This window comes from Salvelinus sp. IW2-2015, linkage group LG18, assembly GCF_002910315.2.
Source record: "Salvelinus sp. IW2-2015 linkage group LG18, ASM291031v2, whole genome shotgun sequence".
NCBI lineage: Eukaryota > Metazoa > Chordata > Actinopteri > Salmoniformes > Salmonidae > Salvelinus > Salvelinus sp. IW2-2015.
This window is the reverse complement of record NC_036858.1, coordinates 28,227,467-28,254,540: the sequence shown is the minus strand read 5'-3', so window position 1 is coordinate 28,254,540 and position 27,074 is coordinate 28,227,467. Positions and strand designations below refer to the sequence as shown.

Below are 27,074 nucleotides of genomic sequence, written 5' to 3'. Positions count from 1 at the left end.
CTGCGCCGAGACAGCACCGATCACTGACTAACAGCACACATGACTCCTAGGTTATCTCCACCGCAGTGCTAGCAAACTAGGCATGGAAAATGTGAGACTTACAATCTGTAGTAAAATACTTGCTTGAAATAATTCAGTTAATGCCACAAAAAGGCACCTTACCCTTTCAGCTTTGGCCCAGCTAAAATACCCTACAATTATTATTATTATTATTTTTTACATAGGTTGCCTACAATTATTTTTTATTTTTCTGTTATTTTACCAGGTAAGTTGACTGAGAACATGTTCTCATTTACAGCAACGACCTGGGGAATAGTTACAGGGGAGAGGAGGGGGATGAATGAGCCAATTGTAAAATGGGGATTATTAGGTGACCATGATGGTTTGAGGGCCAGATTGGGAATTTAGCCAGGACACCGGGGTTAACACACCTACTTTTACGATAAGTGCCATGGGATCTTTAATGACCTCAGAGAGTTAGGACTAGCGTTTAACTTCCCATCCGAAAGACGGCACCCTACACAGGGCAGTGTCCCCATTCACTGCCCTGGGGAATTGGGATATTTTTTAGACCAGAAGAAAGAGTGCCTCCAACTGGCCCTCCAACACCACTTCGAGCAGCATCTGGTCTCCCATCCAGGGACTGACCAGGACCAACCCTGCTTAGCTTCAGAAGCAAGCCAGCAGTGGTATGCAGGGTGGTATGCTGCTGGCATTTATTATTCTATAAAAAATGTAATATTCTATAGAGTCACAATTTACTGAACAGACACGGTTCATTACTTGGTTGTCAAGCGACTGAAGCCTATTGCAATTCTTTCAGTTCTGTCTATAGGCTTTCAAAAATAACAAGGACTGGAAAAAATGAACTACTTGTCCAAATATTATGATTGAAGTCATGTGATAGTGTCTACGACACATTAGGCTATAGTGACATCAAAGTAAAGAGTTTACACGGAACATAATTAATTTACAAACCAGTAAAACAGGAGAAGGTGAACTGATATAGGAGAGTTGCAACAACGTTTCAAATGTCACTTTGTTACGACATAATTATGACTAATAATGTATAGCGAAGCGGATACTTTCATAATAATTTGGTTACAAAGTACTCCATCATCATGTGACAGCAGCACGCAGCTCAGCAGTGTGTCGAAGACCCACCACACACTGGACTAAAAATAGCCAATCACATACGAGCAGTGTGCCCTTTAAGAGCCATTACAAAATACGTACATTCATTTTCCTCAATAATTGCAACGATTTTCACAAGGATAGTGTAGGATGTGACCTCCAGAGCCGTTTTTCAATGTAGTCAGTCCACCAATGGAAAATAAGAAATGATGCATAGCCTGCATCACAACCTTACTAGGTCATAATAGCATAATCAATATTATGACTTCATAATTGCTTAATCACATAGGCCTACTCAACAATCCATGGTGACACTTCTTAAACATTGTCATAATTAAGAGTTACGCTGTTTTAAAGATCTGAACAGGTGCCCGTGTGGGTTGCAGGAGACTAAAATCAAAGTATTTCCTCTCTTTTTCTTCAACCATTTACATGAAGAATATTCAACATAACCTAATATTCATCACAGCCCGTTAATATTATTTGGTAGAATGCTTGAAACCGTAGGCTATAGACCTAGTTTGTTGACAGCGATGGAGAACTCAGTCTATAGCTATGGTTATTGCAACAAATGGTTACATTTCTTGCATATTATGCCAGCTCACTCTGGGAGTGGTTAAATGCAACCTATGAGTAGACTATACATATGGCTATAGGCTACTTCTGCAGTGTAAGATGCTCTCTCTCTCTCATGATGTGGACATGAATACATTACCATAATCATCTTCTAACACACTTGCGCTTAATTGACATGAATTGACATGTTTATTATGAAAATGTTTCAAATTGGATTAAAAAGGTTAGGCTACTTATTATACATCCAAACATACCTGAAAAGGCAACATATTGTTGCTGTTGTCCGTCCTAAAGGCGTTGTCCTCCATCCAAGATTTCGGGGTGAGGGGACCAGCTCTCGGGAATTTTGGGGGTGCTATAACATTGCTGGAATATGGCTTTTTCATCGGGGAGATGGGGTTCATGGAAGACGGCACCCCTACACCGACCCCCACACCAACCCCGACTCCCACAGCTCTCCGCGGGTCCCTGCCTGCCTGGAGACCGCTCCAAGGATTGGAGGCTGTGCTCCAAGCGGCATTTTGGTGATTATTCCAACCCGAAGATGAGGCAGGTGAAGAAGCCTTGCTATTCATGACAGACTGGTGACTGTATGTGTTTCTCTGTGGAAAAGGACCTTGGTTGGGGCTAACAGGGGATCTCCGTTGCTGCGGCGGTGGCTGCTGCTGCTGTTGCTGGGCTTGCTGCTGAGACTGTGCCAAGCCAAGCTGAGGTGAGAAATTGCCTCCAAATACCGGATTGACGTGATGGGGGAAGTTCTGGAAAAGCATTGTTCCGTTCACCGAAGGTATTCCTTGAAAAAAATTGTCGTCCACGGTGTTTGTGGTTCCAGTGGACCAAGTYCTACCAAATGAGGGGGACAGGGTGCCACCGGTTTCCTGCGGCTGATGAAAATTTAAACCCGGCAGGATCGGAGACTCCATCAGCACTTTCTCTTTGTTGAGAGCTYAAGATGCTTGGTTGCTCACACTCGATGGGCTCTCCTCTGATGTAGGGGGTTCCGAGGGGGTCGGAGTGGAGGGAGGTTCTACGGTTGGATCTTGCTGCTGATGAGGTTGGGCTTTGTTTTTGTCCATCAGTAAATCATCCTGCATGGTTTGCTGAGCTGAAACGGGGAAAACAGAGACGAGTTATTATTGAGAATGTCARAGACTAGGCTCGCAGGGTTGTTATGATATGTTAGAGAACTCAGAGTGTATTCTTTCTCTGCTGCAAGCCAATTGCAATGCGAATTCGTGATCACCAATTCAGCAAACAAAATCGAAGACTACCGATGTGACACAAGAAAGTGCACTAAAGCAAGAGATTCAATGTTTTCACCCTTTCGGACGCCAGCGCTCCACTCAGATGTAGGCTATGCGGGAAATACACGTGGAGGACACCGACATTCACCAATATTCGCCACGTATCGTTTTCCTTTCCTTCACCCAGCAACTCCGAACTACAATGTGAAACTGATTCTTGTTCCTGTTTTTTTCTCACGAGAACCACCCCTGAATTAATTTGCATACGTCAATAAATACAGCTGCTGCGTCCTTCAAAAAAGGTTAAAGAGACACGCCACCTTGACCAACCCACTTCTTAGAAAAATGGATAGAGATAGCTATTTCGTATGGAATGAGCAAGACACGTTTCCTTAAGTTTCTGCGTCAATGATTGCTGCAGTAGCTATAGATATGACGCACTTATAGGCGACTATTTTTGTATGACATCAGCCTAGTAGGCTGGACATGTTCTACATTTTAGGTGACTTGACAGAACGGCTTGCTACATAGGTAGGCTAATAGCTCCACCCTGAAAACATGAATGTTGTAAAGATTACGATTAGCGGCAGATTCAATTATTGCATTAAACTTGGTCAATTTGCCTGTCTCCTTTTTATATGCTCATTTTCTGAGTAGGGTGCAAATGAGTGCTATAACAGAGGCCACGCCTATCTGCATATCTACGTTTGGAAAAGCCTAAGACCCTTTTCATACTATGCCAGATTCTCTTGAGGTTTCGAGAGAATACCCTTGGCTATGTATTTCGCCTCTTCTTTCATGCATGTCTGCATTTATGTTCCGTCTGCATTGATAAAACAAATATATTTATAACGTATAGCCTGCTATATTACATTTGGTTTTCCTAATATTGTATAGTCTATCATACACTATACGTTTATTCTGGGCGTCCCGTTCCCGTTAGCATTATTATAAACATAATTAGGCCTTTCGCTGATCATGTGAGAACAGTATCAATTTACTCATATCAAAACCATTCTGACTGCCGTGCACAGTCACACTTGAATGAGAGCTATGAGACTGCATGGTTTTGCCCATTTCAATTATGAATCATTAGAGATAACAACTGTGGCCTATAATAAAGCCACATATGGTGGTATTTAGAAGGTATTCGGGAATAGGCTAAAACGACTCACACACGCAGTAGGCTGTGTCAAATTTAGGTTGAGCACATTATTTTAATTCTCAGACTTCCTGAATATTTCTAAGAGGTGTGCGGTAGACTTATCGCAGCAAAATATATGCAAAATATTGCACAGCATTCTGGACACCCAGTTAGTCCTTGTTTTCTCCTCGACGCATATACGTTGCCAATTCAAGGTCATCAAGTAGCCTAATCAATAAAGGTGCAGTTTACCAGCCTTAAAGAAAAACAATACACAATTTTTGACAATCTAAAAGTCATATTTTTCCTACGCGTTGGTTATACAAGATATTCAATACATTCACAAGCGGGCTATTAATACATTCGTATCCAACAGCCCCTAATCTACAACTGTACAGATACCACCAAACAAACAAAGCAACAACCGCATGCACACCCGTGTCAGTTTTCTGTTTCACATGACATTAAATTTACCTTAATCGTTCACCTTTTGGGACTGTAAATATGGCTATTTCTGTTTGCCTCGTCTGGGTTTAGATATGACAAATGAGCTACCCTTGCGCGGAGGTAGTCAGTAGTTGCTTCAACAGCTGATTGACTGAAGCGCATGGATGATGCAGAGGCTTCAGGGAAATGTAGTTTCATAGTTTTAGTGTACTCCTCCAGAATGCAAAGTTTGGTCGAAAATAAAACAATCGTTTTGGTAAGCTTTTATTTTAAATGTAGACCTATGCATTTTTTTTGCATAAAAGTAGTCTAGTATTTTACGAGGACATCTATTTAATGACAATTAATGGTTGGGTTTCAAAATGTAAATTTTTCTGCAACAATATATAGTCTGATTGGATCATCATTAGACAAGGATGCTTTTCTTCACCAAACCAGACCCATGTAATTATGAAAAATTGTACCCAGACGACACTTGCCCAATATCTTACATGACTGCAAAGCCCTTGTTGCAACATTTTGCAGTCAATTTAACAGAGAAAATGTTAATAAATAAATGCGAAACGCTACTGACAGCTATGTATAATATATGCAGCCTACCGCAATATGAAGTATTCTGTAGCCATATGTGTATCTTCATGATGCTAGTCTGCCCAAGTAGTCGTAGTGCCTCTTAGGTCCGTTATACAAGTTAGAGCATTAATTTGATAATTCTTTGGCCACATGAAGGAGGAAAATGTGGTCGGACTACATATCCCAGGCATCTTGTWAATGTATGATTTCGCAGCCTCTGACGGGCTTGTTATTGTTGGTGACGCATAGCGCATCACCTCAGAGACAAGCAGTCAATGGAGTCAAGTTGTCACAGCGATGCATTAATGATAAACAAAGTATTACTTGTTTTTAGCAAACTATTAACGTGAAACCGCAGGCGAAGCGTCGAGTAGTAATGCATTATTTATAATGACCGCAGAGGAATTGGCTTATAGTTGAAGTTACTTTATTTCGGCTAACCAACAAGCTAGCCAGCCAGCTAAACTATTCGAAGGCCTCGCCGCTTTCAACAAGGCCAAGCTAGCTAACTACCCTGCATCGTTAAACACTCAAAACGTTTGTAGTGTTGTTTTACATTTATTGGCTATATGTCGGAAGAGATCGCATTGGTAATGCAACAAAATTTGGACAGGTGAGTTGAGTTTAACGTTAGGTAGCTACCTAACCTACTAGCGAAGCTAGCTTGCTAACGCTTCACAGCAGGGGGGACCAGGTGACTGCAAGGGCGCCATGGTTAATAACTATACTAATTCTTACCTTGCGAGTATTAAAGTATTATAGTGTTGCTAGTCATATATGCAAACTATACTAAGTTCATGCGACATTGTCGTTACCATGGGGCAGGATCAGTGGGACCAAGATATTGTAACGACCCTGGGTTTATAAGCGCGGAAATCGACTCTGCTGCACGAGCATGCCTTTGCGGCACAGTCGATAGCGCGCCGGACCTGGGGCTAGAAGGTCGAGGGTTCGAGACKTGCTCCCTGCCTGTTTCATTACAATATGTTAACTAATGGGGGTGTGTCACGCGATGCACTTCCGACCTGGCTCAAATCAAAATGAATTTGCAACGTGCGCCGAATACAACAGGTGTAGGTASACCTTACAGTGAAATGCTTACTTACTAACCAACAGTGCAAAAAAGMTATTAGGTGAACAATAGGTAAGTAAAGAAATAGTAACAACAGTGAAAACAGTAGCGAGGCTGACACAGTTAGACGGGCTGATTGAGGTAGTATGTACATGTAGATATGGTTAAAGTGACTATGATAAACAGAGTAGCAGCAGTGTAAAAGAGGGGTTGGGGGTGGGCACACAATGCACAAAATCCGGGTAGCCATTTGATTACCTGTTCAGGAGTCTTATGGCTTGGGGGTAAAAACTGTTGAGAAGCCTTTTTGTCCTAGACTTGGCACTCCAGTACCGCTTGCCATGCGGTAGTAGAGAGAACAGTCTATGGCTGGGGTCTTTGACAATTTTTAGGMCCTTCCTGGATGGCAGGCAGCTTAACCCCAGTGATGTACTGGGCCGTACGCACTACCCTCTGTAGTGCCTTGCGGTCGGAGGCCGAGCAATTGCCGTACCAGGCAGTGATGCAACCAGTCAGGATGCTCTTGATGTTGCAGCTGTAGAACCTTTTGAGGATCTCAGGACCGATGCCAGATCTTTTTAGTTTCCAGAGGGGGAATAGGCTTTGTTGTGCCCTCTTCACGACTGTCTTGGTGTGTTTGTACCATTCTAGTTTGTTTGTGATGTGGACACCAAGGAATTTGAAGCTCTCAACCTGCTCCACTACAGCCCTGTCGATTAGAATGGGGACGTGCTCCTTTTCCTGTAGTCCACAATCATCTCCTTAGTCTTGGTTACGTTGAGGGATAGGTTGTTGTTCTTGCACCACCCGGCCAGGTCTCTGACCTCCTCCCTATAGGCTGTCTCGTCGTTGTAGGTGATCAGGCCTACCACTGTTGTGTCGTCTGCAAACTTAATGATGGTGTTGGAGTCGTGCRTGGCCATGCAGTCGTGGGTGAACAGGGAGTGCAGGAGGGGACTGAGCACGCACCCCTGAGGGGCTCCAGTGTTGAGGACCAGCGTGGCAGATGTGTTGATACCTACCCTCACCACCTGGGGGCGGCCCAGGAAGTCCAGGATCCAGTTGCAGAGGGAGGTGTTTAGTCCCAGGATCCTTAGCTCAGTGATGAGCTTTGAGGGTACTATGGTGTTGAACACTGAGCTGTAGTCAATGAATAGCATTCTCACGTAGGTGTTRCTTTTGTCCAGGTAGGAAAGGGCAGTGTAGAGTGCAATAGAGATTGTATTATCTGTGGATCTGTTTGGGCGGTATGCAAATTGGAGTGGGTCTAGGGTTTCTGGGATAATGGTGTTGTGAGCCATTACCAGCTTTTCAAAGCGCTTCATGGCTACGGACGTGGCTGACAAGGTTTCCACTAGATAACACAACCACAAAGTAAATTGTGTTCTTTGGGCTTAATTTAAGTTAGGCATAAGGTTAGTAGTGTGTTTAAGGTTTAAAAACAGATTTTAAGATATATTGTAGAAATGTTTATGACTTTGTGGCTGTGTTAACTAGTGACGACCGGCTGATTGKAATCYGTCCTGGACCTCTCTGGTCAGATCGTCCATTTTGTTAGTTGAGTTCATCAGTATTTGGACAACGCTCTTGAAGCTATTTTGCTGTTGTTGTAACAACTGCTTATAGAACCCTTTTTGTTCATTTAAAAGATCCTTCACTTGTAAATGAGAAACACTGTCCTCTTCATGACTCCCACCTTTGGCTTTGGAGCCATGGTGGCAATGTAGGCTAACGCTGGTACTCCACACATTTCCAGACAAGGCAGGGCAGATTTAAACAGKAACAAACAGCAGGGATTTAGACAGCCACAAGCTCGGGAAAATCCGTGGTCCCAGCCACAAGGGCTAACCACGTCACAGGCTGTGTTCAAGCTGTTAAGGAAATTTTGCTAGCTGATGGCTAGTTAGTAGCTAGGCTAGCTGCTACGCTAAGTAGCTCTTCTAACTTTTGGTTGGCAGGATCCCTGGACGATATAGTGGTCCCAGCAACTGAGGCAAACCGTGTCGTGGGATCCAAATTTAGGGAGGTAGCAAGTAACTGATCTTTTTTCAATAGAACACTTTTTCATTCTTTCAAAACAACAAACCAAGCTCTCCCTCATATCTACCCTCGTATCTGGCTCAGTACCGAGTCGATGTGCAGGGGTACGAAGTAATTGAGTTAGATAGTTTTGTATATATAGTTAAATTAGTGGATTAGGCTATTTCAGCCACACACTTGCTGACAGGAGTATAAAATCGAGCACACAYCCATGCAATCGCTATAGACAAACATTGGCAGTAGAATGGCCTTACTGAAGAGCTCAGTGATTTAAACATGGCACCGTCATAGGATGCCACCTTTCCAACAAGTCAGTTAGTCAAATTTTTGCCCTGCTAGAGCTGCCCCAGTCTACTGTAAGTGCTGTTATTGTGAAGTGGAAACGTCTAAGAGCAACAACGGCTCAGCTGCGAAGTGGTAAGCCACACAAGCTCACAGAACGGGACCGTGAGTGCTGAATCGCGTTACGCTTAAAAATCGTCTGTCTTTTGTTGCAACACTACCGAGTTCTGGAAGCAACATCAGCACAAGAACTGTTAGTCGGGAGCTTCATAAAATGTGTTTCCATTGTCGAGCAGCCGCACATAAGCCTAAGATAACCATGCGCAATGCCAAGCGTCGGCTGGAGTGGTGTAAAGCTCGCCGCCATTAAACTCCGGAGAAGTGGAAACGCATTCTCTGGAGTGATTTTATTTATTTAACCTTTATTTAACCAGGAAAAGCCCATTGAGACACTGAGTGTCTTTTTCAAGGGAGACCTGGCCAAGAAGGCAGCAACAATCAATACATTACATAATTAAAACATACAACAACATGATCCAGCCTAAAAAATATTTACAGTCCCCTGTAACAGTCCCCCATTAATATTTTAAATTAATTCAGTGGCACTAACAAATCTAGATGAAGCATGGATTGTAGATTATTCCATGTGTCTGGTGCACAAGAAGAGAAGGCAGTTTTGCCTAATACTGTGAATGTCCTGGGGACTTTAAGTATCAACCACCTAGCAGACCGGGTATAGTAACTGCTGGTGGTGAAGGAGACCAGACTACAGAGGTAAAGAGGGAGTTTACCCAAAAGGGCTTTGTAGATGAACACATGCAAATGTATCTTTCTGCGCATATAAAGTGAGGTGCAATGGTGGGTGAGTGAATTGGCATTTGTAATAAAGCACAAGGATGCATGACAAACAGGGTCACGCTTCACCATCTGGCAGTCCAACGGACAAATCTGGGTTTTGGTGAATGCTACATGCCCCAATGCATAGTGCCAACTGTAAAATTTGMAGGAGGAATAACGTTTATGTGGCTGTTTTTCATGGTTCGGGCTAGGTCCCTTAGTTCCAGTGAAGGGAAATAATGCTACAGCATACAATGACATTCTAGACGATTATGGGCTTCCAACTTTGTGGCAACAGTTTGGGGAAGGCCCTTTCCTGTTTCAGCATGACAGGGCCCRGTGCACAAACCGAGGTCCATACAGAAATGGTTTGTCTAAATCGGTGTGGAAGAACTTGACTTGCCTACAKAGAGCCCTGACCTCAACCCCATCGAACACCTTTGGGATGAATTGGAACAACAACTGCGAGCCAGGCCTAATCGCCCAACATCAGTGCCCAACCTCACGAATGCTCTTGTGGCTGAATGAAAGCAAGTCCCTGCCGTAATGGTCCAACATTAGTGGAAAGCCTTACCAGAAGAGTGGAGGCTGTTATAGCAGCAAAGGGGGACCAACTCCATATTAATTCCCATTATTTTGGAATGAGATGTTCGAAGAAGTGTCCACATACTTTTGGTCATGTAGTGTATTTAAAAAAAGGTAGGGATAAAATAATGACTTAATAACAGGATGAATAATAAACAGTAGCAGCAGCGTATGTGTTGAGTCAAGAGTTAATTGCAAATGGGGTCAATGCAGATTGTCCGGGTAGCTATTGGTTAACTATTTAGCAGTCGTATGGCTTGGGGGTAGGAGCGGTTCAGGGTCCTGTTGGTTCCAGACTTGGTGCATTGGTACCGCTTGCCATGCGGTAGCAGTTGGAACGGTCTGAGTTGGGTGGTCTTCCTCTGACACCGTCTGATATAGAGGTCGTGAATGGCAGGGACCTTGACGCCTCTGTACAGCACTTCGAGATATTAGCTGATGTACGAAGGGCTATATAAAATAAACTTGATTTGATTTGATTTTGCCATACCAAGCAGTGATGCAGCCAGTCAAGATGCTCTCAATGGTTTAGCTGTAGAACCTTTTGAGGATCTGAGTGCCCATTCAGCCTCCTTAGGGGGAAGAGGCGTTGTCGTGCCTTCAAGACGGCGGTGGTGTTTGTGAACTATGGTAATTGTAAGATCTTACATGTGTCAGCAACGCCTGGGCAGAGGAATGCACCCAATATCTTCATGTGATCTCCCTTTTTGTGGGTTTAAGGACTATATACTTTGTCACGGTGGTGGAAAACACCAAAAAMAATTGCCTGTTTAAATATAGGAATTTCATTAAGGTGTGGTAGAACTGTCCTACTAAACTCAGCAAAAAAAGAAACGTCCTCTCACTGTCAACTGCGTTTATTTTCAGCGGACTTAKCATGTGTAAATATTTGTATTACCATCAGATTCAACAACTGAGACATAAAGTGAACAAGTTCCACAGACATGGGACTAAAATAAATGGAATAATATGTCCCTGAACAAAGGGGTGCGGGAGTCACAAGTAATAGTCAGTATCTGGTGTGGCCACCAGCTGCATTAAGTACTGCAGTGCATCTCCTCCTCATGGACTGCACCAGATTTGCCAGTTCTTGCTGTGAGATGTTACCCTACTCTTCCACCAAGGCACCTGCAAGTTTCCAGACATTTTTGGGGGAAATGGCCCTAGCCCTCGCCCTCCGATCCAACAGGTCCCAGACGTGCTCAATGYGATTGAGATCCGGGCTCTTCGCTGGCCATGGCAGAACACTAACATTCCTGTCTTGCAGGAAATCACGCACAGGACGAGCAGTATGGCAGMTGGCATTGTCATGCTGGAGGGTCATGTCAGGATGAGCCTGCAGGAAGGGTACCACGTGAGGGAGGAGGATGTCTTCCCTGTAACGCACAGCGTTGAGATTGCCTGTAATGACAACAAGCTCAGTCCGATGATGCTGTGACACATTGCCCCAGACCATGATGGAACCTCCACCTCCAAATAGATCCCGCTCCAGAGTACAGGCCTCGGTGTAACGCTCATTCCTTCGATGATGTACGCAAATCCGACCATCACCCCTGGTGAAACAAAACCGGTTTGTGCCCATAGGCGACGATTTTGCCAGTGATGTCTGGTGAGGACCTGCCTTACAACAGGCCTACAAGCCATCAGTCCAGCCTCTCTCAGCCTATTGCGGATAGTCTGAGCACTGATGGAGGGAGTGTGTGTTCTTGGTGTAACTCTGGCAGTTGTTGTTGCCATCCTGAACCTGTCCCGCAGGTGTGACGTTCGGATGTACCGATCCTGTGCAGGTGTTGTTACACGTGGTCTGCCACTGCGAGGACGATCAGCTGTCCATCRTGTCTCCCTGTAGCGCTGTCTTACGGACATTGCAATTTATTGTATGGACATTGCAATTTATTGCCCTGACCACATCTGCAGTCCTCATGCCTCCTTGCAGCATGCCTAAGGCATGTTCACACAGATGAGCAGGGACCGTGGGCATCTTTCTTTTGGTGTTTTTCGGAGTCAGTAGAAAGGCCTATTTAGTGTCCCAAGTTTTCATAACTGTGACCTTAATTGCCTACCGTCTGTAAGCTGTTAGTGTCTTAACGACTGTTCCACAGGTGCATGTTAATTCATTGTTTATGGTTCATTGAACAAGCATGGGAAACAGTTTTCAAACCTTTTACAATGAAGATCTGTGAAGTTATTTGGATTTTACGAATTATCTTTGAAAGACAGGGTCCTGAAAAAGGGATGTTTCTTTTTTTGCTAAGTTTACTTTGACCTTCACACTAGTCAGGGATTGCCAGGGTCACCCTAGCCCTGACCAGGGTACGCTCCTGTCCTGATTCTGATAACAGATTGACATTTATTTCCCATGTGGTATGTATACATAGGAAATCTTACTCTCCCCAGCTCTCACAATAAAACACAACCTGGGAAAGAGCCTTCCTAACGCCGAGGTAAACCAGTTAATAATCTGAGGTTTGCCAACAACCGGATATTGAGGTTCTGAGCTAGCAATGCTGGCCTAAACGCAGGACTAAAGAGAGACCGTTTTAGGTCATCATTGAAAATCCTAAAGAGGGCATGGACGTGGAATTTATTTCCCGAAATTGAGACTGAGTGGTACTTTACGCTATAATTTTAACACACATTTTAACACAAGATTTCCAAACATTTTTGATCTGGTATGCCACTCAAACTCGAATTCTAATAGGTCTATGTAGGCTTAGGTCAAGTAAGTCGCTTTCGTTTTGCAATAATGGTCACTGTTTGTCAATGCTTTCCATGGTCACAAGCTTGSTTGACCTTCAGAGAGAAACTGGCATTCAGTCTGGGTTAGTTGGTCATCATGGTGACATATGAAGGTTGAAATAGATAGACCAATCTGTAGCAGCCAGCTACTCTTCATTCCTAAAGATGTTGCTTTTCTGTCCCCTTTGTGCATCTCAAGCTAACTATACCCAAATTGTTATTTGGGTTATGTCATTCATTCATGTCATCAAAGACAAGACATGTTCTGATATTCTGATAATCCTCAGATCTACAATTGTTAGTGCTACCGCTGTTTATTTTAGGCAAGCACCTTATATACCCTTTTGAGCCTTAGCCTATATCCTGTCCTTGTGTAATCAATGTTTTCACCTTTACTGGAAAACAAACTTAGTGCCAAGGTTGTTGAATGACTTTAGGCCTACATGCCAATCAATACTTTATGTTGTTGTTTTTGATATTGGATCAAAGTTCCTTCAGTTGGAAAAAAAATAATGACGTAGATCATTTTTAATAGAGGTTTTAGGCTAAACCTTGCAATCTCGTCTAAAATTGAGAGATCTGTGATGAATGCCGTGACTGTGGATTGTGGTGGTGATCCAGCAGCGAGTTATCGATTTGCTCCTGTTGTAGAGCAGGCTTGTTGTRGGTCCTGATCTTGCCAGTGTTTTATTTTCCACTGTGGGCCATATTTGCCAGAATGTCACAGCTCGCATCTTAGTGCCATAATACAAATGAGAACTGCTTTGGGCACAACAAGTGAACTTGATGAGGGGGGGAAACTATTTCATCCATTTTAGAATAAGGCTGTGACGTAGCAAAATGTGGATAAAGTGAATGGGTCTGAATACTTTCCGAATGCACTGTATGAAGGCTATTTTTACATATTGGCAAAGCAATAGAAGTTACTTTTAGATTTGTATCATTTTCATTTAGATAGACTTTTGATTAACCACATGACATCGATTTTTTTGTTTTGTTGATATGATGACTTGATTATAAATGAAATCGAAATGTTCCACAAATGTCCATATGAAAATCATAATTGGCACGCAGATTAGTAGAAATGGTACGATAACTTGTTTTCCTTGGGGGGGGAAAGGCATTGGCATGACAAACAACTGGCTTGTTCAGGCCACAGTGCCCATAAGTAGGCCTGTATTAAAGCGTGTGATGCTGCACTTTTCATAATTGGATCTCTGGACTGTGAAAACATATTTTTTTTAGATGATAAGCCTAACTGTTGTGCAGRGAAAAGGGTGGAAGGAAACCTGTGCGATTGCTCAATGTGCAACAGCTCTGCATTCCCGCTGCCATGCAGCAGCAGGGCTCAGTGCTAAGGCACGAAACATGAGTCTGTTTGAAGAAACCGATAGCAGGAGGATGTATGTCATGTTCCCCTCTTTTAGGCGGTTGTGTACCCGGCTCTATCAGCGACAAACACACAACTCCACAGGCTCTTATCTGGGCCTGCCACTAGCAGCTGGTTCCCACTGCAATGCAGTGTCTCACGAATGGAGGAGGGAGAAACACTTTGATCCTGCCTGACCTTTAGCTGGCTCACACACACACACACACACACACACACACACTCTACTCTTTTACTTTGGCCGGGCATTAGTCATACATTAGCCATTTTAATATCTTGTATCCCGTTTTTTCTCTTTATGTCGTAGTCTTCCTATCTTGTAGACACCCCGGAAAGTGTTTTGATATTCTAAAGTCGGTGCTGTTGGTTGCCGTGACTTGTGTTTTGAGGTGGGTGCGATGGGTATAGGGGGAAGTCACATTTGCACATTCACGTGAAATATGAGCCGCGGCAAGTCTTGTAACTTTCCCTGGGGGAGAGAGTTGAAGGGATAGGTTTGGGTTAACTGGCTCTGGCTCCCGAGCCAGACAGTCAAATATAGACTCCAGCAGACTCAGTGTAATTGGGCCAGTGTGACTTAATTCACAGCCTGACTTTTTTTCCTGCTGTGCGATGCAGGTGGTAACAATTAGGGCTGACCCCATTTAGTCGACTGGTCGGTCGATTGTTTGGTCGATAGGCTGTTGGTCGACCAAGATTATTTTTAGTCGAATAGTGGCACATATATATATAAACTAATGTATTGCACATGAGACACCTGTCTGATTCACTCCTGTCTCAGTGGACTAATCCATTGCGGAAGCCGCAGGGATGGCACACCAGTATCACCAGTAGTACGTTTACCGTTAATTCCCATAATTTCTAATCTATAATGTTTATTATCTGTTAATGCATTCAATATGTTATTAGTATTGTCATTGTAGGAGTGGACATGTTGTTTGTTCCTCACATAGCCTATTTGAAAAATCTTTCCATGTTCTGATCCTGTGGAAACGTCATAAAATAGGCCTACCTGATTACTTCTTCCCTTGCGCAAATACTCTACAGCTGTGTCTGTCTGTCCGGGGCTTGCTGGGGCGAGAAACTTGGAGGGTTTGGTCTGATGAAACCTGGCCTGAATGCCAAGTGTCACGTCTAGATGAAACCTGGCACCATCCCTAAAGTGAAGCGTGGTGGCAGCATCCTGCTGTGGGGATGTTTTTCAGCGGCAGAGACTGGGACACCAGTCAGGATCGTGGGGATTATGAACGGAGAAAAGTACAGAGGGATCCTTGAAAACCTGCTCCAGAGTGCTCAGGACATCAGACTGGGGCAAAGGTTCATCTTCCAACAGGACAATGTCCCTCAGCACACAGCCAAGACAGCGCAGGAGTGGCTTCGGGACAAGTCTCTTAATGTCCTTGAGTGCTCCAGCCAGAGCCCGGACTTGAACCCGATCGAACATCTCTGGAGAGAGTGACACTGCCCATCCAACCTGACAGAGCTTGAGAGGATCTGCAGAGAAGAATGGGAGAAACTCCCCATATACAGGTGTGCCAAGCTTGTAGCGTCATAACCAAGAAGACTTGAGGCTGTAATCGCTGCCAAAGTACTGAGTAAAGGGTCTGAATACTTATGTAAATGTGATTCCATTTTTTTGCCAAATGTAAAAAAAAAATAAAAAAAAAAGAAGACTGTTTTGGCTTTGTCATTATGGGGTATTGTGTGTAGATTGATGGGGGGGGGGAACTATTTCATACATTTTAGAATAAGGCTGAAACGTAGAAAAATGTGGACAAAGTGAATGGGTCTGAATACTTTCCGAATGCACTGTATGAAGGCTATTTTTACATATTGGCAAAGCAATAGAAGTTACTTTTAGATTTGTATCANAATACTTTCCGAATGCACTGTATGAAGGCTATTTTTACATATTGGCAAAGCAATAGAAGTTACTTTTAGATTTGTATCATTTTCATTTAGATAGAATTTTGATTAACCACATGACGTTGATTTTTATTTTTTAGATATGATGACTTGATTATAAATGAAATCGAAATGTTCTACGAAAATGTGCATATGAAAATCAGAACTGGCACGCAGATCAGTAGAAATGGTACGATAACTTGGTACTCCAAATGGAAAAAGTTGCAGACCCCTGGTGTAGCCTATTACCGGCAACTTTAGGAGCGTAATGGAAGAATCTGCAAAGACCAGCGGCAGTGAGAGGAGGAGGGTCGGCAACATTTTATTTTTATATTTTTTCTGGTTAGGCTATATTGATCTCTGGCTCCCTCTAGTAATTTATTTATTTATTTTTTAATCACAACATCAGACAAGCTCAGTTGCCAACATATATATATATATATATATATATATATATATATAGTTGATTTTCAAACATAGTGTGTCGATATGGAAAAATACAGTTGACGTCGGAAATGTACATACACCTTAGCCAAATACATTTAAACTCAGTTTTTCACAATTCCTAACATTTAATCCTAGTAAAAAGTCCCTGTCTTAGGTCAGTTAGGATCACCACTTTTTTTAAGAATGTGAAATGTCAGAATAATAGTAGCTTGATTTATTTAAGCTTTTATTTCTTTCATCACATTCCCAGTGGGTCAGAAGTTTACATACACTCAATTAGTATTTGGTAGCATTGCCTTTAAATTGTTTAACTTGGGTCAAATGTTTCAGGTAGCCTTCCACAAGCTTCCCGCAATAAGTTGGGTGAATTTTGGCCCATTCCTCCTGACAGAGCTGGTGTAACTGAGTGAGGTTTAGGCCTCCTTGCTCACACACGCTTTTTGCAGTTCTGCCCACATATATTCTATAGGTTTGAGGTTAGGGCTTTGTGATGGCCACTCCAATACCTTGACTTTGTTGTCCTTAAGCCATTTTGCCACAACTTTGGAAGCATGCTTGGGGTCATTGTCCATTTGGAAGACCCATTTGCGACCAAGCTTTAACTTCCTGACTGATGTCTTGAGATGTTGCTTCAATATATCCACATAATTTTCTTTCGTCATGAAGCCATCTATTTTGTGAAGTGCACCAGTCCCTTCTGCAGCAAAGCACCCCCACAACATGATGCTGCTACCCCCGTGCTTCATGGTTGGGATGGTCTTAAAATCTTCCCCTTTTTCCTCCAAACATAACGATGGTCATTATGGCCAAACAGTTTTATTTTTGTTTCATCAGACCAGAGGAAATTTCTCCAAAAAGTACGATCTTTGTCCCCATGTGCAGTTGCAAACCGTAGTCTGTCTTTTTTATGGTGGTTTTGGAGCTAATGGCTCCTTCCTTGCTGAGCGGCCTTTCAGGTTATGTCGATATAGGACTCGTTTTACTGTGGATATAGATACTTTTGTACCTGTTTCCTCCAGCATCTTCACAAGGTCCTTTGCTGTTGTTCGGGGATTGATTTGCACTTTTCGCACCAAGGTACGTTCAATCTCTAGCAGACAGAACGCGTCTCCTTCCTGAGCGGTATGATGGCTGCGTGGTCCCATGTTTATGCTTGCGTGCTATTGTTTGTACAGATGAACGTGGTACCTTCAGGCGTTTGGAAATTGCTCCCAGGGATGAACCAGACTTGTGGAGGTCCACAATTTTTTTCTGAGGTCTTGGCTGATTTCTTTTGATTTTCCCATGATGTCAAGCAAAGAGGCACTGAGTTTGAAGGTAGGCCTTGAAATGGTACACCTCCAATTGACTCAAATTATGTCAATTAGCCGATCAGAAGCTTCTAAAGCCATGACATAATTTTCTGGAATTTTCCAAGCTGTTTAAAGGCACAGTCAACTTAGTGTATGTTAACTTCTGACCCACTGGAATTGTGATACAGTGAAATAATCTGTCTGTAAACAATTGTTGGAAAAATAACTTGTGTCCTGCACAAAGTAGATGTCCTAACCGACTTGCCAAAACTATAGCTTGTTAACAAGACATTTGTGGAGTAGTTGAAAAACAAGTTTTAATGACTCCAACCTAAGTGTATGTAAACGTCCGACTTCAACTGTACACGTTTAAAAATGTTGACCAATCGATTGGTCGGAAGAACAGACTGCTCTCGGTCGACTAAGATTTTAGTCGGGCACAGCCCTAGTAACAATACACGAGGGTCATGGAGTATGAGCTTGATTGAGTAGAGGTAGGTTACACAATGTTATGGAGTAGGCTAGTAGTAGAAGACACGTGTTGCGTTAGACCGCTGTGCCACTTGGGAGGCCTACTAAGGCACTGCGTCTCGGTGCTTGAGGCGTCACTACAGACACCCTGGTTCGAATCCAGGCTGTATCACAACCGGCCGTGATTGGGAGTCCCATAGGACCCAGCGTCGTCCGGGTTTGGCCATCATTGTAAATAAGAATTTGTTCTTAACTGACTTACCTAGTTAAATAAAGGTTAAATAAATACAAATAAAAGGCCCAACTCAGGATTTGTTGGCAGTTGAGGTAGGCCTAGGCTAGATATCACTTGTTTATTGTGGTGTAGATGCAGCCCAGGATTGTTTGTTGTGTAGACAGTCTGCCTGTACTATCTGTTATGGAGTGGAGGCACTAACGCTGACGTGCGGAATCCCCCAGGCCTTAATCTTAATTGAAAACCTTTGTGGGGCAACATCCGATGGCCTGCCTTAGCGCTGCGGAACCTCCAGTTTTCCCAAAGTCAGGTGATTGCCGCTGAGTGAAAGGAGSRTTTGTGAAGTGGCTCAGGCCCTTCTTAAAACAACAAAGCCTGACTTTGAGACGATGAGGAAAACTAGCTGTAACGTCGCCCTCATCTTTGTACCAGACAGCGAATCTGGAATGCTTTTACAACAGTCTTGAAGGAGTGACTGGTACTTTTGACTGGTACTGTACATTTTTCAACCATTTTCCATCTCAAAAATTAGGAATAAGCAAAGGCTTTGATTTCTGGTCAAACAGATGGAAAAGAGGTGTTAGACAACATCTACAAGAATAAGTCTTAAAAGGTATTAGAAATATGTCAAAGCACAATGTTGAAGTAGACTCCTGCCAACTAATGTTAATACTTTTATATTTAGTTTTGAATAATTGATTTGCCTTCTGTTCGTTTAAGAAACATTGCCTTGTGCCTTGCAATTTTGTTACCAAAAACCCAAATATCTTTAAGACATTTTGATTTTCTCTCCCTCATAAAGGAGAATAGGCCTAATGAAAGTTCACAGAAATACAAGTAAATGTAGACCTACCAATTTAGTTAGTTTTACTTCTCAAGTTTGATGAATTGATTTAAAACTCCTTTTTCTGTTACCAAATCATTAACGGAAATATGCAATTGCATTGGCTACAATGGAAAATCATTGTAGTCACAAACCACAGTTGGGTCATCTGCTACTGTCCTCCCTTCCACTGGCATACTGTTATGTTCAAGTCATAACTTTTAGTTCTTTTTTCTGTCGTCTAGTGGTCAAAGCAAGACTGTGAAAAACAGTCTGGACAACCTCGCACTCACACTTTGCCTCTCGCTTCCCTCTAGTTAATGTCACCTCTCCCGGCTCTTACTGACACCTACCATGTCACCTACCCTCTTTCCATTTACTGTAACACGCATCCTCACCCACTGAGCACAGCTATTTGGTCAGTCCACCCTGGCCAGACCAAATCTGAAGTGATCATAGACATCTGTTTCACAAGTTTGGACAGCACAGTAGAGTAAAGAAAGGTAGCATTCACTACAGTAGAGCACAGAGTACAGTATAATATATATATATAATATTCAGTACAGTATAATATACTGTACTGAAGATAACTACTTTACTGTGCTTTAGTTATAAAACATACATAGGCGTCTATGATTGGTTCAGAATTAGTCTGGTCCAGATCAACCAAATGTGGTCTTATTTGGGGGCGGAGCTCTTTAAAATAATAGTCAGTGTGTAGAACAATACCAAAATATTGCGTATTTCTACCTTTTTGTACCTATTCAGGATACATCACCATGAAGAGTGATATAATTTGTATCGTACAGATCAGAGACCCATGTAATTCTGTTACTGTAATTCTGTTACCGGATGTAAATTCACTTACTGTAGTTAAATAACCAAAATAATAACCAGTTAAATAACCAAAAAAGTCAAGGGGTCATGTCATAGCAGACACCCCATTCTTTCTGCAGACATCTTTGAAGCTTAATGTACAGTATGACTGACAAAAACGATAAAACATTGAAATGTGTATCAAATCTTAGTTGTGCTTAAATACTATCATAACTGTTAAAGAAGTGGCAGAATTGTCCTTTTAAGAGGTCCTGTTTAAAATGCACAATATCAATTGACCTCTGAGTACAGTATACTGAACAAAAATATAAATGCAACATGTAAAGTGTTGGTCCCCTGTTTCATGAGCTGAAATTAAAGACCCCAGAAATGTTCCATACGCACAAGAAGCTTATTAATCTCAAAATGTGTGCACAAATTAGTTTCTTTCCCCTGTTAGTGAGCATTTCTCCTTTGCCATGATAATCCATCCACCTGACAGGTGTGGCATATCAAGAAGCTGATGAAACAGCATGATCCGTACACAGGTGCACCTTGTGCTGGGGACAATAAAAGGCCACTCTAAAATGTGCAGTTTTGTCACACGACACTAAAGAACAAGTGTAACTGTCGACAACCATCTCAGGGAAGCTGCATGCTCGTCGTCCTCACCAGGGTCTTGACTTCAGTTCGGCGTCATAACCGACTTCAGTGGACAAATACTCACCTTCGATGGCCACTGGCACGATGGAGAAGTGTGCTCTTCATGGATGAATACTGGTTTCAACTGTACCGGGCAGATGGCAGACAGTGTGTATGGGGTTGTGTGGGCGAACGGTTTGCTGATATCAACATTGTGAACAGAGTGCCCCATGTTGCCGGTGGAGTTATGGTATGGGCAGGCATAAGCTACGGACATCGAACACTATTGCATTTTATCAATGACAATTTGAATGCGCAGAGACCCATTGTCATGCAATTCATCCGCCCGCCATCACTTCATGTTTCAGGATGATAATGCATGGCCCCTTGTCGCAAAGATTTGTACAGAATTCCTGGAAGCTGAAAATGTCCCAGTTCTTCCATGGCCTGCATACTCACTAGACATGTCAGTGATCATAGATGCTCTGGATTGACMTGTGCGACAGCGTGTTGCAGTTCCCACCGATATCCAGCAACTTCGCACAGCCATTGAAGAGGCGTGGGGCAACGTTCCACAGGCCACAATCAACAGCCTGATAAACTGTATGCGAAAGAGATGTCATGCTGCATGAGGCAAATAGTGGTCACACTAGATATTGACAGATTTTGTGATCCACTCCCCTACCTTTTTTTGGAAGGTGTCTGTGACCAACAGATGCATATCTGTGCTCCCAGTCATGTGAAATCCATAGATTAGGGCCTAATTCCTTTGTCAATTGACTTATTTCCTTTATCTGAACTGTAACTCAGTGAAATCGTTGAAGTTGTTGCATGTTYCATTTATTTTTGTTCAGGGTATATTAGCCTAAGTAGAACACCACTGATAAATAGGCTATTAGTTTGTCGTTAATCTCTAAGCCAACCTACTTGCCTAGCTGTTTAAAAAATGTATACAAAAATGTATTGACAGGACTTGATCATTTGCTTAAAGGGATATTTTGGAAATGTATCTACTTCCCCGGAGTCAAACTCCTGGACACCATTTGTATGTACCATTTGTATGTCTCTGCATCCAGTATGTAGGAAGTTAGAGCTAATTTTGCGAGCCAGTGCTGAAAAGCGTTGGCACAATGACCCGACGTCTATGATAACACCGAGCATGCTGTTACCATAGACGTATAGGCATTGTGCTAATGCTAGTTAGCAATTGCGCTAATGTTAGTTAGCGACTTTAAAATTGCACGCAGAAACATAAAAATGGTATTCATGAGTTCATCTGATTCTGGGGAACTATTTCCATATTTCTGCATGTCTGTCTTTCCAAGACTGATGCCATGTTTAAGCTACATTTTTGACAAGTGTGGTCTAATTCAAACCAGTCTGTTTCAAGCCTTTATTGGTTGGCAGACTAGACTCAAGCTTTTTGTGAGCCAGGGGTTAGGGTTTCTTGGAGAGGATAGCGTTTCGCAAGTTGTATTGCAGCCTGTCATATGGAGGGYCAAGGTTACGGGTACAGGAGCCGATGAATCTGGGAGAGCGCCCACATTCACCTTTGTTCCCTCGGCCGTGCTCCTGTGGAGATGTCTGTCCACCATTCCAATCAGCGTCCCGTCCTTCTGTTTCATCCCTCTCGCTCGCTCTGCTGCCTCTCAGCTCCGGTTTTACTGATCTCTTTCTTTTGGGCCTTTGTTAACCTCGGCCGGGCTCACAGTCACAATGATATGCTCATGTAGTCAGAAGCTACAGTGCCAGTCAAAAGTTTGGACACACAGACTCATTCAAGGGTTTTTCTTTATTTTTACTATTTCTACATTGTAGCATAATAGTGAAGACATTAAAACTATGAAATAACACATATGGAATCATGTAGTAACCAAAAAAAGTTAAACGTATCAAAATATATTTGAGATTCTTCAAAGTAGCCACCCTTTGCTTTGATGACAGCTTTGCACACTATTGGCATTCTCTCAACCAGCTTCACCTGGAATGCATTTCAATTAACAGGTGTCTTGTTAATTTGTGGAATTTCTTAATGCGTTTGAGCCAATCAGTTGTGTTTTGACAAGGTAGGGTTGGTATAGAGAAGATAGCCCTATTTGGTAAAAGACCAAGTCCATATTATGGCAAGAACAGCTCAAATAAGCAAAGAGAAATGACAGTCCATTATTACTTTAAGACATGAAGGTCAGAAATTGCCGCCCAAATAAATGCTTGCCAGAGTTCCAGTAACAGACACATCTCAACATCAACTGTTCAGAGGAGACTGCGTGAATCAGGCCTTCATGTTTGAATTGCTGCAAAGCAACCACTACTAAAGGACACCAATACTAAGAAGAAACTTGCTTGGTCCAAGAAACACGAGCAATGGGCATTAGACCGGTGGAAATCTGTCCTTTGGTATGATGAGGCCAAATTTGAGATTTCTGGTTCCAACCGCGGTGTCTTTGTGAGAGTGTCACCAGCAAAGCACCCCCACTCCTCATCCATGCATTATGGTGGGAACCACACATGGAGATCAGTAGGTGAACAGATGATCTCCATGTGTGGTTCCCACCATAATGCATGGATGAGGAGTGGGGGTGCTTTGCTGGTGACACTGTCAGTGATTTATTTAGAATTCAAGGTTAACCTAACCAGCATGGCTACCACAGCATTCTGCAGCGATACGCCATCCCATCTGGTTTGCGCTTAGTGGGACTATCATTTTGTTTTTCAACAGGACAATGACCCAACACACCCCCAGGCTGTGTAAGGGCTATTTGACCAAGAAGGAGAGTGATGGAGTGCTGCATCAGATGACCTCACCTCCACAATCACCTGACCTCAATCCAATTGAGATGGTTTGGGATGAGTTGGACCGCAGTGTGAAAGAAAAGCAGCCAACAAGTGCTCAGCCTATGTGGGAACTCCTTCTAGACTGTTGTAAAAGCATTCCAGGTGAAGCTGGTTGAGAGAATGCCGAGTGTGCAATGCTGTCATCAAGGCAAAGGGTGGCTACTTTGAAGATTATGAAAAATATTTTGATATGTTTAACACTTTTTTGGTTACTACATGATTCCATGTGTGTTATTTCGTAGTTTTGATGTATTCACTATTATTCTACCATGTATAAAATAGTAAAAATAAAGAAAAACCCTTGAATGAGTAGGTGTGTCCAAACCTTTGACTGGAACAGTAGGTATACACTGAGTGTACAAAACATTAGGAACAACTTCCTGATTTTGAGTTAAACCCCCTTTTGCCCTCAGGACAGCCTCAATTCATCAGTTCATGGACTCTACAAGGTGGCGAAAGAGTTCCACATGAATGCTGGCCCATGTTGACTCCACTGCTTCCCACAGTTGTGTCAAGTTGGCTGGATGTCCTTTTGGGTGGTGGACCGTTCTTGATGCACACGAGAAACTGTTGAGTGTGAAAAACCTAGCAGTGTTGCAGTTCTTGTCACAAACCAGTGTGCCGTTCAAAGACACATCTTTTGTCTTGCCCATTCACCCTCTGAATGGCACACATACACAATCCATGTCTCAATTGTCTCAAGGCTTAAAAATCCTTAATTAATATTGTCTCCTCCCTTTCGTCTACACTGATTTAAAGTGGATTTAACAGGTGACGTCAATAAGGGATAATAACTTTCACCTAGATTCACATGGTCAGTCTGTCATTAGGAACAACTGCTCTTTCCATGTTTTGTACACTACAAATGGCTGCTCTGTGACTGCATGCTCTGTGGATCTGGACAAGGAAATATCCTCTCTGGTCTGGACTATTTTCCAACCTCCCCTAATTTTGGAGTAGAACGCTAGGTAGCCTTCTTGGCTCAAAGCCAAATGAGCATTTGACCCATCATATCCACTGTAGCTAACTGTAGTGTAACCATAGCCACAGGTAATGCAAGAGGACGTACAGTATTGTGTAGCAGGTTGTGGACATCCCAGCAGGGTGTAGGTTCACATTGAGGAGACAAGAGGACAGAGTCATAGTGGAAGGATGGAGGAGGTTAATATGAGGAGAGTAGAGGAAGGAGGGTTAATGTTTCTATCACAGACTCAGTTTTGCCACGTTGCCCCTGGTTGTCCACAGGCCCACGTTACCTGAGCACCCCGACCCCTAGGCTCCAGTGAGCTCTCCCACAGCCTCATGTTTTATTCACCCCTGGAGGATGGAAAATCAACCAGGTATACCTAGCTTCCTGAGCACACGTCTGAGCCAGGGAGGGCCCCTATCCCGCCCCCCTGCGGCCCGGGTAACAGAGCACACCCTGGGCTGGAGGGTGATGACCGAGATGGCCAGAGATTTGTCATCCATTATTCAGGCCTGGGAGCAGGCAGGTTTAATTATACATGGTGGTATTATGGGATTCGGTGCAGCCACGTTGGACCCATCCCACCCCCACACACAGCCGGCTGGGGCTAGGGATGATGAAACCGCAGCTTAACGTGGGTGGAGCAGGTTGAGGAAGCACAAGCATACTAAGAAATCAAAACAAAGTGACTAGCTATTGATTCTTACCTTGAAGTAGTCCTAGGCATTTTTTTGGTGCTGTGTATGGAGTTGGTATAACGGCTCTCTTTTTCGGTCAAGGACAGCGGGGAGCTGGAGAACTAGTTTATCTTAAGTGGACACTAGTCATATCCTAGGTATTCTTTAGTACTGGACAACTGACCATGAAAATCCCTGCAGATCATGTCCTTTATTCATTGAAAAGACACTTCTGCTTCATCATAAATGCTGGATGTGATCTGGGCCATTTCCTGCTTCCAAGGGAAAGCGAAAGAGCCTCAGAGCCCATTCTCAGCGTACCTGTTGTTGTTTTCATAAGGACAGAAAGTAGACTAGCTAGGCCTAGATAGGCCTTTTTTGGTCAAATAAGCAGTGAGAGGGTTTTTCCTATTCTTAGACAGTATGTCCTCAGACTTGGCTTGTGTTGGAGACGACTCGGTGTCAAACTGTAGGATAGTTTTATGACAGGCCAGGAATGTAGGATAGGCTAGTCTTTGGAACAGTGTCGATGTATGTTGCTTTCACCATAAAATATAACCATAAAGAGAAGACTAAAGATATTAGGCTCCTTTCTTTTATGATAATGTGATTACATCATTGTTATACTGTATGTTGGCTTATAGGGATTGGGTATAGGTATGCCATATTAGGATTGGGTAAAGGTATGCCATATTAACATTATAGACTGGCCTGATAACTATATCCAAAACTCAGCAGTGTATTTTTTTWWTTTTTATTTTATTTCACCTTTATTTAACCAGGTAGGCTAGTTGAGAACAAGTTCTCATTTGCAACTGCGACCTGGCCAAGATAAAGCATAGCAGTGTGAACAGACAACACAGAGTTACACATGGAGTAAACAATAAACAAGTCAATAACATGGTAGAAAAAAAGAGAATCTATATACAATGTGTGCAAAAGGCATGAGGTAGGCAATAAATCGAATAATTACAATTTAGCAGTATTAAACTGGAGTGATAAATCATCAGATGATCATGTGCAAGAAGAGATACTGGTGTGCAAGAGCAGAAAAGTAAATAATAAAGAGTATGGGGGGTGAGGTAGTTAAATTGGGTGGGTAGTTTACAGATGGACTATGTACAGCTGCAGCGATCGGTTAGCTGCTCGGATAGCAGATTTTTAAAGTTGTTGAGGGAGATAAAAGTCTCCAACTTCAGAGATTTTTGCATTCGTTCCAGTCGCAGGCAGCAGAGAACTGGAAGGAAAGGCGTCCAAATGAGGTTTTAGCTTTAGGGATGATCAGTGAGATACACCTGCTGGAGCGCGTGCTGCGGGGTGGGTGTAGCCATCGTGACCAGTGAACTGAGATAAGGCGGCACTTTACCTAGCATAGCCTGTAGATGACCTGGAGCCAGTGGGTCTGACGACGAATGTAGCGAGGGCCAGCCGACTAGGGCATACAGGTCGCAGTGGTGGGTCGTATAAGGTCTTTAGTACAAAACGAATGGCATGTGATAAACTGCATCCAGTTTGCTGAGTAGAGTGTTGGAAGCTATTTTTGTAGATGACATCCCCGAAGTCGAGGACTGGTAGGATAGTCAGTTTTACTAGGTAAGTTTGGCGGCGTGAGTGAAGGAGGCTTTGTTGCGGAATAGAAAGCCGATTCTTGATTTGATTTTGGATTGAGATGTTTGATATGAGTCTGGAAGGAAGAGTTTGCAGTCTAGCCAAACACCTAGGTACTTAAGATGTCCACATATTCTAGGTCGGAACCGTCCAGGGTGGTGATGCTAGTCGGGCGTGCGGGTGCAGGCAGAACGGTTGAAAAGCATGCATTGGTTTTACTAGCGTTTAAGAGCAGTTGGAGGCCACGGAGGAGTTTGTTATCGGCATTGAACTGTGGAAGGTGCAGCTCTCCGTTT

General features: G+C 43.1%; 2 protein-coding genes across 7 annotated transcripts in view; one reads left to right on the top strand and one right to left on the bottom strand.

Annotated features, from left to right (window-relative positions):
* The window catches only part of LOC111977725 (cytoplasmic polyadenylation element-binding protein 3-like), a 56,784-nt gene extending 52,099 nt beyond the window's left edge, over positions 1-4,685 (bottom strand). For 4 of the 6 annotated variants that reach the window (XM_024007287.2, XM_024007291.2, XM_024007292.2 and 1 more), the window contains 2 exon segments: positions 1,965-2,815; positions 4,573-4,679. In XM_024007287.2, the coding sequence (XP_023863055.1) occupies positions 1,965-2,804 (840 nt within the window). In that variant the 5' untranslated portion in view covers positions 2,805-2,815; positions 4,573-4,679. 6 annotated transcript variants of the gene reach the window in all.
* A 675-nt stretch (positions 4,686-5,360) lies between these two features.
* The window catches only part of LOC111978210 (E3 ubiquitin-protein ligase MARCHF5), a 63,390-nt gene continuing 41,676 nt past the window's right edge, over positions 5,361-27,074 (top strand). The window contains exon 1 of the mRNA XM_070448414.1: positions 5,361-5,731. Within this exon, the coding sequence (XP_070304515.1) occupies positions 5,688-5,731 (44 nt within the window). The 5' untranslated portion in view covers positions 5,361-5,687. The remainder of the gene's footprint in view (positions 5,732-27,074) is intronic.